Source organism: Loxodonta africana, chromosome 15, assembly GCF_030014295.1.
Source record: "Loxodonta africana isolate mLoxAfr1 chromosome 15, mLoxAfr1.hap2, whole genome shotgun sequence".
Classification (NCBI taxonomy): Eukaryota; Metazoa; Chordata; class Mammalia; order Proboscidea; family Elephantidae; genus Loxodonta; species Loxodonta africana.
The window spans coordinates 2814705-2827078 of record NC_087356.1 but is presented as its reverse complement, the minus strand read 5'-3'; the positions used below and the strand labels follow the sequence as shown (position 1 = coordinate 2827078).

Here is a 12374-nt window from a genome sequence, read left to right as displayed (position 1 = left end):
GATCAAAGCTGTGTGCTGGCAGTTGGGATTGGTGGGGACTAGGGGGGGCCCAGAACCAAGAAAATAAGGTAGGAGGAGAAGAGAATATTGAGTCAGGCCTACTCTGCATGGGGCATTGTACAAAGCTCTGTGGTTGCCGAGGAGTTAGCCCAGTGCCTGCCCTCGCAGGGGAGACAGTTTACACAGCCTTTCGTGTGGGGCCCTCCAGACCAGCTCTTCCTCCAGGTTCTTCTGTTCATGGTACCATGTTCTCCCAACCACACAGGTTTGGAACCTTCTTTTGACTCCACCTTGCCACCTCCACATTCTGTCAGTTGCCAAGTTTTATTGGTTATTCTGCAGCACCTTCCCCACCCACCCTTTTCTGTGACCACTGCTGTCACCCTAGCTCATGACCACAGCTCCATTCTCACATTTGCTTTTGGATCTAAAGCACAGATAACCTTGGCTCTGTCACTTCTTGCTCTTGGTTTTCCACTGTCTGCTGAGATAACTAATGGCTGTAACACCGCTAAAACCACATTGATAAGCTACACATTGTTGCGTTTGGGGTCTGTCACTTCCCTGTTTTAGCCTTACGCATTATCATGCCCTGATTGGCCTGCTAGCCTGTACTCAGGCTGCTCTTTTTTACTGGAAATTACCCCTTCTGTCTCAAAATTTCCATCCTTAAGGCAAAGCACTCTGCAGCCCCCTCCCTACTCATTCTTCCAGCAGGATGGCGTGTGTAGGCTCAGGCTCTGCCAGAACTCTCACTTGGAAAAAAAAGTTAAGGCTATAGGGCAGAGTGGAACACCCCCATAGAGTTTCTAAGGCGTGCCTGGTGGATTTGAACTGCTGACTCTGGTTAGCAACCATAGCACTTAACCACTACGCCACCACGGTTTCCTAGGTAAGGCTAGAATGAAATTGTGTCGGATTGGACTCAGAGATACCAGTATGAACTCATGGTTTTAATATATATGCAGATGAGTACTGAAACACATCTGTGTGTGAGGGTGAGGGTCAGCATAAATAAACTTCTTTGCTCTGTCTACTGAGCGAGCCCAGAAGCAGTGACACCGCAGTAGCAATGACCACCTACGGTGTCCTGATCTTGGTTTCTAAGCACCATTAAATAAAAGGAACCAGAGCTCCCTGGAGAAACTAGAGCTGCAGGAAAATAAAAGATGAGCCTGGAATATCTTGCAGTGCTATAAAATAAGGAAGTATTCAAAAAAAGACGGAGGCTCGTCAAAAAGAACCAATTTGAAGGAGCACCTGATGGTCAAATCTATAATGGATATAAGCCGTAGAATAAAGTACTCACGAATCTACACTGATGTAAACAAACAGTAAATACATCCATGGGGGAGAAGGGACAGCTCTTCCTTAGAATTCCAGTTAATAAATGTGGAAGGACTAATGGGAAAAGGAAGTAACCATTAGACAAACCACAGTAATTGCTGCAGTCACAAGACTCATGGATGGATGTAAAAATTAGTGGGCAAAAGTTAGGACATTCACAACTCAAACTATCTTCCCGTAAGATACTTACTAATTACGAAAGGAAAGATAGCAGCTTTATAGTGGAGAAACCTGGGAGACACCACCTTAATCAAACGATCAAAATTGGCATCTCGAGTAGTAAGTCATATCAGTACTGTGTATCTTGATAGGATACTCTGAGAAGGGCCCAAAGTCACTTGTGGTTTTCTTGCATTTCCTCAATGTAGCCATGAGTAAACAGCAGACAAATCCAAACTGAGGGATAGACTGTATGTTGGTAGACCAGTTCTCTTACTCAACAGTGCCAAGGCTGTAGAAGGACAAAGACTGAGAAAAGAACAGACTGGAGAAGACCAGAGAGATCTTACAGGGCAATGTGAGATCCTGGATTGGAAAAAGACCTTAGTGGGAAAGTTGGCAAAACCCAAATATGGTCTGTTGGTCAGTTAATAGTACTGTTATCAGTGTTACTGTCCTGGTTTCAATAACTGTAATATGGTTATGTGAATACTGACATCAGGGGAAACTGGGTGAAGGGTAAACAGGAACTTGACTATTTTGGCAATGTTTCTGTAAGTCTAAAATTATTTTAAAATGAAAAAGAGATCAGGCTCTGGAGCCAAATGGTCTGGGTTCACAATTCTGCCACAATTCAGAATCACTGCACAATCCTGAGCAAGTCACTTAAATGTCACTGTTCCGAGGCTTCCCCATCTCTAATGAGGGGTGATAATAATAGCGCCTACCTCCTGGGTTTATTAACAGCCTGGAAGATAAGCCTGGAACATTCTGTGCCAGAAAAGATATGCTCAGAGAGTAACAGGAACATTTCAAAAGGCCCCAAGAGATAGCTTGAACAGGCTCCCACTGGCCAATTTTGTTACAAATTAAGCATCAAAAATAATGACTGTAATTAGATTATAATCCACAGAACAAAATGGGAAAGCATGGGTCTCAAAGTACTGACACAGTCTCAAAGTATTGCCCCATAAAGCAGTTACGAATAATCGAAGAGTATCTTCACAGCGGAGAAGCCGGGCAGACCTTAGCTTAATCAAGTGACCAAAGTAAACCTCAGCAGTAATGCGACAGGTTGACATCATGTGTCTCCAGAGAAGACCACAACATCACTTCTGTGTTAAACTCCTGCCCAAGATGCATAACCTTTATCTAGCCATGAGGAAACAGCAGACAAAACCAAATCGTTGGTGTGATGTTCAAAAGCGTCAGTCAAGGTCTTGAAAGTTACGGCAAAACTGAGGACCTATTCCAGAGTGAAGGTGACTAAAGAGACATGACAACTAAAGACAGCATGTGATTCTAAACTGGATTGTTCTGCTATAAAGGACATGATTGGAATACTTAGCAAAGCTTGGATGTGATCTGAAGATTAGATGGTAGAAATGTATAAATCTTAATGTCCTGACTTTGATGGTCATGTTGTGGATATAGAGAATGTAAGATAGACACACTTAAGTGTAATAGGGCATCAGGTTAGCAACTTACTCTTCAAATGTTTCTAGAAAAAAGAAAAAAATTGTTCTTCATTCTGTCCTTGAAGCTTTGCTATAAGTTTGAGATTGTTTAATAAATAAATACCATTTAAGAACAACCTATATTCTTCCTTGGTGAGGGGGGGTAGATTTGAATTTCCACGCTGCTAAATAGCCAAGGGTTCAGATGGTGTCCATACCTTTCTGCCCCTAGGGCTCCCAGTTACCAAGAGGTAGGGAATCAGCTATTCAAGCACCCTTGGTTAGCCTGAGGCAGTGGTTCTCAGCCCCAGCCGCTCGAGGAAGCCACCTGGAGAACTTTACTGATGCCTGGGCCCACCTCCAGAGATCCCGCTTTAATGATCCCAGTGTGGTCTGAGCACTGGGAGTAGGAAAATTTCTCCAGGTGATTCTAATGTGCAGTTAAAATTGAGAACAACTGACCCAGGGGCAAAAGTTGAGTTTATTGGTCTGTGTATGTTTCCTAAGGAAACTCCGTGGCGCAGTGGTTAAGCACTTGACTGCTAACCAAAAGGTTCGTGGTTCAAACCCATCAGCTGCTCCAATGGAAGATGTGGCAGCCTGCTTCGCAATAGACCAAACTACTGGGCTGAAGGTTGGGGACCAGGGTCTTAGGGGACACCTAGCTCAACTGGCATAGCATAGTCTGTATAGAAAATGTTCTACATCTGACTGTGGTGAGTAGCGACTGGGGTCTTAAAAGCCAGCGAGCGGCCATCTGAGATACATCTGCTGGTCCCATCCCAGCTGGAGCAAAGGAGAAGAAGACCAAAGACACAAGGGAAAGATGAGTCCAAAGGACTAATGGACCACAGCTATCACAGCCTCTATCAGACTGAGTCCAGAACAACTAGATGGTACCCGGCTACCACCACCAACTGGTCTGGTAGGGATCACAGTAGAGGTCCCCCAACAGAGCAGAAGAAAAATGTAGAACAAAATTAAAATTCACACACGCACAAAAAGACCAGGCTTGCTGGTCTGACAGACTGGAGAAACCCCGAGAGTATGGCCCCCAGACACCCTTTTAACTCAGTACTGAAGTCACTCCTGAGGTTCACCCTTCAGGCAAACATTAGAAAGGTCCATAGGGCCAAGGAAAAGGTGGACTATATGAAGAAGAACGAGGCATCAAGATTGGAGGAAGACTCATTAACGACCTGCAATATGCAGATGACACACCTTGCTTGCTGAAAGTAAAGAGGACTTGAAGCACTTGCTGATAAAAACCAAAGACCACAGCCTTCAGTATGGATTGCACCTCAACATAGAGAAAAACAAAAATCCTCACAACTGGACCAAGAAGCCACATCATGATAAACGGAGAAAAGACTGAAGTTGTCAAGGATTTCATTTTACTTGGATCCACAATCAACACCCATAGAAGCAGCAGTTAAGAAATCAAAAGACGCATTGCATTGGGCAAATCTCTGCAAAGGACCTCTTTTAAAGTGTTGAAAAGCAAAGATGTCACCTTGAAGACTAAGGTATGTTCAATTGTGTCATATCCATGCGAAAGCTGGGCAATGAGTAAGGAAGACCAAAGAAGAATTGACGCCTTTGAATTGTGGTGTTGGCGAAGAATATTGAATATACCATGGACTGCCAAAAGAACGAACACATCTGCCGTAGAAGAAGTACAACCAGAATGCTCCTTAGAAGCAAGGATGGCGAGACCGTGTCTTACATACTTTGGACAGGTTGTCAGGAGGGATCAGTCCCTGGAGAAGGACATCATGCTTGGTAAAGTACAGGGTCAGCAGAAGAGGAAGACCCCCAAAGAGGTAGACTGACATAGTGGCTACAGCAATGAGCTCAAGCATAACAATGATTGTAAGGATGGCCCAGGACCGGGCAGTGTTTCGTTCTGTGGTACATAGGGTTGCTCTGAGTTGGAACCCACTTGACAGCACCTAACAACAACATAGGGCCAACAATAATACATGTGAAGGATGCACTTCATGGTTCAATGTGTGTACGAGACTAGTGGGCACACCAGTCCAAAACAAAAAACAAGAAGGCAGGAAGGGTCAGGAAAACTGGACGAATGGAAATAGGGAACCTGGGGTGGAGAAGGGGAGAGTGTTGACACATCGCAGGGTTGGCAACCAAGGTCACAAAACAACTTAATGAGAAACTAATTTGCTCTGTAAACTTTCACTAAATCACAATTAAAAAAAAAAAATTTTACAGCCTTGGAAACCCTATGGGGCACTTCTGCTCTGTCCTACTCAGGGCTTTGAATCAGCTCAGCCATGATCAACAAAGCAAAACTGGAACAGACCCGAATTTCTACAATTTGGGTGATCCAGGACGATAATCAGAAGTGGAAAAATTACAGCCCAAAGCCCTTGAACAGGAGACTTGGGAGAGGCATAGTGAGCCCTTCCAGGAACCTAACACCGGAGTGCGGATTACTGACAGAACTGGGGACAGCAACACACAAAGCAAGAGATTTGGTTGCTATGCAACACATAAATCCTGCCCTTGTTTTCTAAGGAGATTAGGTTTCTAGAAGAACTTAACTCGCAATTTTTTGCATTCTGGTTCACCCAAATTTTAAAAATCCACGTCTGTTCCAGCTTCGCTTCCTTGGCCATGACTGAACCGGGAAGAACAATTTCAAAGTCCTGGTCCTACAGGGTCACTATGAGTTGGAATCAACTCAACCACAATGGGTTTAGGTATGTTTCCTATTGCTGCCATACCCATTTATGACAAATTTGGTGGCTTAACAGCACAAATTCATTCTTACAGTTCTGTAGGTTAGAAGTCCAACACTGGTTTCACTGGGCTAAAATCCAGGTGTTGGCAGGGCTGCACTCCTTTCTAGAGGCTCTAGGGGAGAATGTTTTCTTAACTCGTCCAGCATCTAGAGGCTGCCCACATTGCTTGGCTCGTGGTCCCTTCCTCCATCTTCAGAACCAGCAAGGCTGCATCTCTGATCATTCTTTCCTAACCATGTCTCCCTTTGACTCTCTTCTGTCTCCCCTGTGATAACTGGGCTCACCTGGATAATCCAGGATAATCACCGTATTTTAGTTTGTTAACCCAAACCCGTTGCGTCAATTCTGACTCCTAGCAACCCTACAGGACAAAGTAGAATGCCCCATACCATTTCAAAGGAGCAGCTGGGGGATTTGAACTGCAGACCTTTTGGTTAGCAGCTGAGCTCTTAACCACGGTGCCACCAGAGCTTTGACCTGAATTTCCTCTGCAACCTTAATTACCCTTTGCCTGTAACCTAACATATTCATAGGTTCTGGGGATGAGAACATGGACATCTTTGGAGGGCCAAATTCTGTCTACTACAGTCTGGAAACATACTGGAGCTTTTTCTATCCTTAGGGGAGAATTGGTTAACGTTTTAAAAAGACAAAGAAGGAAATGAAGCAAGGAGTACTTGGAGATGAGGAAGAACACAGACCAACCAGATTAATGATGTAGGAAGTCAAACGCTCACCCTGAGCAGTTTGGATTGGGAAGAGGAGACGGTGGAAAAGGAAGGGGAAAATGCAGGAGGCCAGACAGGAGTGCTTGGTAGCAGCCATCAGTCTTCATGACAGTTAGGGGGACACTCGTTTAGAACAATATTTAGGGTGGGAGTGGCAGGCATTGGGTCATAGATGAGTAGACACTTCTCTTCCCAATGGGAAAGGCCTTGAATGGCGGGTAAGTGCTCAGGGCATTCCTGGAGACAGAGATAATAACAGCAAGTAAAAGAAATCCTAGCTGTGACTACATCCTTAAAAGGAATTAAGGCAAGACTGGGGGAAAGGCACTTTCTCTTTGACTCTCCTATCACTATAGTTCAAACTGAAAGATATACTTGGAATCAATTTTGTGGAGAAAGTAACGGGTGGTAACTAAGGCTATCTCTGTGGCTACTCGCAACACAAAACAGAGAGGTCTGTTTCTACTTTATAAGTTCTTGAATTTTAACTTGTCCAAGCGGTTACAAGTATAAAGTGACTGGATTGAGCTTTTTTTGTTTCTCCCCTTCTCAACTTTTACTTTTTATTATAATAAAGTTCAAACATACACAAAAATAGAATAGCACAATGAACCCTCACATACCCAGCTATAATGGATCAATCTACTATTCTTGTTTCATCCACAGCCCAAACCACTCTCTTCATCCCACTATTTTGATTCTAATTCAGACTGATCATTTCATCCCTAAATACTTCAACATCTCTAAAACGTTAAAAAAAAAACAAAAAATCCTAACTCCATTAGCACACCTAAAAATCTAATAAATCCTTAATTTCAAACATCCAGAATTCAGGTTATTCCTTTTGTTCTTTCAAATCAAAATCCAAATGAAGTAGCACATTGCTGTTGGTTGGTCTCTTGTGTTTTACCATACTGGTTTTATTTTTTTATTTTCTCTTTCAATTTATTTGTTGATGAAACCTAGTCATTGGTTCCCAGGACTGTCCCATATTCTGGATTTTGCTGATGGTATCCCCATAAGCTACGCTTTGAACCTGGGTTCCCCAGACTTCAAGGTCCCCAAAACTCTTCTTACAAGACCACCCTGTGAGGACCTACTATTTCCCAGGTTCTTTACATATATTAATACCACTTCTAACACCTCACAAGGTATTTGTCTGAGATGTAACCAAGCCTCAGAAAACACGCCGACAGTGACACAGCTAAATGATGGAGCCAGTATTATAAATCTGGTCATCTTGATGCCACAAGCCCATGCTTCCCCCACCAACAACTCCACATGGTTCCAATCGCTGCATTTTGTGATTATCGGCATAGTTTTATTGTTAATCCAAGCAGTATTGGTTAGGCATTTTAAGTCTATAGGAAACTAGAAAAGATAACTAATTCCTTACATAAGAATCATCTACGCTTCCCCAAAAAATACAGGCAAGAAATAAGATCAATTACAGGAGAAGGAGCCAACGCAACGGCTAGTCTTTATTGGGAAGAAGAAATCTTTACAACACGTTTAGAGTGAGTGGGTGCAGGGGCTCAGTGGGCTAGCTGGTGGGGCACCAGCTTGTAATGGGTTCCACAGCCAGGGCATCGTTGGGCCTCGCCTTTGTGCAGCCAGAACCAGATGACAACACTGTTGTCTTCTTCGCCTGAAAGGAAAACGGTGTCACAGGCTGTCTAGCCTGGAAGGGGAGGTTTTCTCCATTAATCTCTTTTCCTCAAAAACCTGAGACCCAAATAAAAATGATGGTTCACATCTGAGATCAGTTCAAGCTCTCTTCCCCATTTTTCAGATGAAGGAACTGAGGCCCTAAATTTACCTGAGACTATACTGACTTCACGTCAGAGTCACTATAGGTTCTAACTTCACTTGCCGAGTAGAACCCCAAAGCCAGGGCCATTTGGATATGCCTCCCTAGTACTGAAATGATGCCTGACACAGAGAAAACACACAATAAATACCTTCTGAACGAATAACCCTTCTTCATGCTACATTTCCAGGAAACCCGTATTACTGACGTCCCATGCCCCTTTCCAGTAAGGATGACCTACTGAGGCAGGAGTCTTGGGGCCTGGATGTTTAGAACAACTTATTCACATACATATCCTCTTTACACTTCCACACTCACACGAAGACCTGAAGCAGCTTACAGATGTCCCGCGGAGTCCTTGGGTGGTGCGAATGGTTACGCACCCTGTACAGTAGGATGTATTACACAAACAAGAAAACAGTACCAAGTTACTTACAGATACAACCCACTAGTCGCTTGTTGGTGATGGAGGGAACTAAGTTAGGGTCTTCCAAGGTGCCTGCAGCTGCCTTTGGAGGAAGGAGATTGTATGGATCCTAAACAACAACAACAAAAAAACAACAATTGAGCCATTATGCCAAATGATCCCTACACTCTAGGAGCTCAGGGGGCTGTTCCCACAAGCCAGCTTTCTTGGCTCGGATGCTTCCAGAGAAGAGGCTGCTCTGATCCCATCCAAGCCGTGAGCTGCAGAAAAGGTAAATAAGTCTGCTTACCAGTCCTTTCCGCGCAGCCAACATCACCTCCCTCTCCAGCCCCGTCGCCTGTTCGTCGTCAGTGGGTACACCGCCTAAAAAAAGATACAGCGAATTATGATCAAAAGGAAAATGCACACTTAAATTTTTGCAGATTTGCAGAGAGCTCAAAGCTCCTAAAGGAAATCCTAGGTTCTCTAAGGTCCGTCAAGTCATCACCCTCAAAAGCGGCAGCACTGAGAATCTTTCCTTCCTCCAACCCCGAGGCCAGGTTTTTCACACGGTTTCTAAACGGAGCCTGGTAAGAGCCCTACTTAGTCATCGAGCCTGAGGTGGGCACGGGTTTGAAGGGCGGCCCGGCTCCGGCCCTCCAAGGTCACCCGGCGCCTCCATTTAGGATTCTTCCGCGGCGGGGTCAGTTCGGTGGGCGACGGCAAAGGCCCGGGACCACAGGGAGGCTCCCGCGGGACCTGAACCACTCGGGGCCGTGGGGTGATCACTGGGGCCCCCAGGAGCCGCACAGCCGGTCCCGCTCTGCTGCCTCAGCACCACCCCGAGTGGTCAGCGGCGCTGGCCCCTGGCGCGCCCGGCGGGCCGAGTACCTCCAGATGCCATGGAGCGCAGGGCGGCGACCCCAAAGGGACCGCGAGCCCTCAGGGCCTGGGCGGCCAGCGCTCCAGCTCCGCGAAGTAACCTTGAAGCCATGACGCCCGCGGCAAGCAGCTGCACTTCCGTGAGGCGCTCCCAAGTGGGCGGGGCTTCCGGTGGTGGGCTTATTTTCCGGTCCTGTCAGCTTTCCGCTTCCTCCCCGCCCCAGGCCCGCCCACTCACGTGACTTTGGCGGAACTTGTGTGGAAGAGACGGACTGCGCACGCCCGACCCTGCCTGTCTCCGCTCCCTCTGCCGCGCATGCTCGGCGCCGTGTCGGTGGCCGCCGGGCATCTGGTGTGGCTTTGGGGCGGCTCCGTGGTCTCGGTTGTACGCTTTCGGGGTTTGCACTTTACTAACGCTAAGATTTGGGCCAAGTCGTTCAGCTCCTTATGTGTAGAATGAGGCAATCCCATTGGAGTTACTGTGCATCTTGCCTGATAGTTGTGCTCGATCGCGTCTGTCCAAAGACTTGCTGAACTTAGAATGATTTAAAAACCTCCAAACCAAACCCCTTGCAGTCCAGTAAATTCAGACTCAGCAATTACCCTATAGGATTTCCAAGGAGCAGCTAGTGGATTCCAACTGCCAACCTTTTGCTTAGCAGCGGAGCTGTGGGAGAAAAAAAAAAAAAGAAACCCGTTCCATGGAGTAAATTGACTCATAGGGACCCTACAGGACAGAGTAGAACTGCCCCATAGGGTTTCCAGGGAGTGCCTGGTGGATTCGAACTGCTGGTCTTTTGGTTAGCAGCCGGAGCTCTTAACCACTACGCCACCAGAGTTTCCACCGCAGATAATCCCAGTACCCAGTGCCGTCGAGCCCATTCCGACTCATAGCGACCCTGTAGGACAGCATGTAATAGGGTCAGGTAAATTGTACTACTTGGAAGGAATATACAGAATCAATTTTGTAGGACTTCTCTTGGCCCACTAAGATTAATATGAGGCAAACTGGGGACGATTGAAGTCCCAGGCATTCCCACCTGTCAGGTTGTTGTTACTGTGTGCCATCGAGCCAATTCCAACTCAAAGCAATCCTATAAGGCAGAGTAGAACTGCCCCGTAGGGTTTTCTAGGGTGTAATCTTTAGGGGAGCAGATTGCTAGCGCTTTTCTTCTGCAGAAGGGCCTGTGGGTTCAAACCGCTAACCCTTTCGGTTAGCAGCCAAGCACTTACATTGCACTACCAGGGCTCCTTGTCCCATGCAGGTATTGAAGATACTTTAAAAGGACCTAGTGGAGTATTCTTGGCTGAGAATCACGGCTCTATCCTCAAATAAATACCTTTAAACAAATATATACATATAAAATACAAAAATATATACTATGTAAGTTATTAGTTGCTTTTTTCGTTTAACAAAATATTTTGTGGACATCTCTCCAGATCAATACATAAGTTATAGATACATATAGATATAACATATAGTGTATAAATGGTACATAACTGATTTAATATATAATCAACTCAACAGCGTACAATAATTGCTGCATATATTATGACTGTGACATAATTTACCCGACCGTTTTCCCCTTGGTAAATATTCAGATTGTTTCCAGTTTTTTGCCACTCAAACAACACTGCAGTGCATGTCCACGTATCCTTACGTTCTGGAGTTTTCATTTTCTGAAGGACAGTCAAAGGGTGCACACGTTTAACATTTAATAAATCTGCCAGATTGTTTTCCCAAACGTTTGGAGCAATTCATGTTTCCACCAGCAGAGGCACATGAGAGCCAGTACCAACTCCCACGTACTGAGAGTTACCTGCCTTCTGCAAAGTGTGCCCACCTGTTTGGTGAAAAATGATGCTATCAGTGCTGGTGGTATTTACGTTTTCAGCTCCTGTACCTCTAAGACGGTTGAGCATCTTTTCACACGTTTACTGGCCATTTGCATTTCCTCTGCTGTGAACTGCCTGGCTCAGCCACTCAGCAAACTGCTTAACCTCTTTTTGCCTGAGTTGTTTCACTTTCTTTAAAATGGGAATAACACCTCTCTCTCAAGTCTGCGGAGCCCTGGTGGCACAGTGGTTAAGAGCTTGGCTGCTAACCAAAAGTTCAGCAACTGGTGGAGGGAACTAGACCCATGATGGCAAGGGTGGCTTTAAGACTTTCCCTGCACACCTTTTGTATTATTTTCAGTTTTGTTTAACTATGTAAATGTATTATTTATTCAAAAATAAAATTAGTATCTTGAAAATTGGCTATCATATTCTTATTTTGGGGTGTTGTTTATCTTTTAATTTTCAGGAACTCTGAATAGTAGGAAGATTATGTTGAGTTCTCCCCATGGACCAAGGCTGGTCCATAATCAAGAGTAAAATGCAGTTTCTGACTGAATTTATCACAAGAAAGTGGGAGCACGTGGTATTTTTTATTTGGGGCAGAGGCCACATAAACTTGAAATAATGGTGTCCAAAAACGAACTTCGTCTGTGTTTTTGTTACCCAGAGGAGCAGCTCCGAGCTCTGACTAGACCACAAAGGCCCTGACCACTCCAGAAGGTGTGTGTTGGGTCAGTTCTTAATTACACCGGTAGTGGTGGAAGGAAGCTGCTGAATGCAGGCCTGCCTGGACCCTGAATCAGCAAGGACAGACCAGGCCCCAAAAGACCCCTATGGGGGCCTGAGGAAGATGTGAGGAAGTGGCTGAACCTCCACCAGATTTGGCTGGGGGGTAGGGGGGTGGGGGGGGGTGGGGAGGGGGGGTGTGGATGGCCTGGCAGGCTGCCCCTGAAAAGCCAGGTCAGAATAAACACAACATTT

At 45.5% G+C, this 12374-nt stretch overlaps 1 protein-coding gene across 1 annotated transcript; it reads right to left on the bottom strand.

Annotated features, from left to right (window-relative positions):
* Positions 1–7903: 7903 nt before the first annotated feature.
* LOC100659010 (cytochrome c oxidase subunit 5B, mitochondrial) lies at positions 7904–9722 on the bottom strand. Its single transcript, XM_003422005.4, has 4 exons — positions 9564–9722; positions 8983–9056; positions 8703–8802; positions 7904–8104 (listed from the first exon to the last, which is right to left on the bottom strand). Exons 1-4 carry the CDS (start codon positions 9664–9666, stop codon positions 7992–7994), a joined length of 390 nt encoding a protein of 129 aa, XP_003422053.1. The 5' UTR covers positions 9667–9722; the 3' UTR covers positions 7904–7991.
* Positions 9723–12374: the final 2652 nt, after the last annotated feature.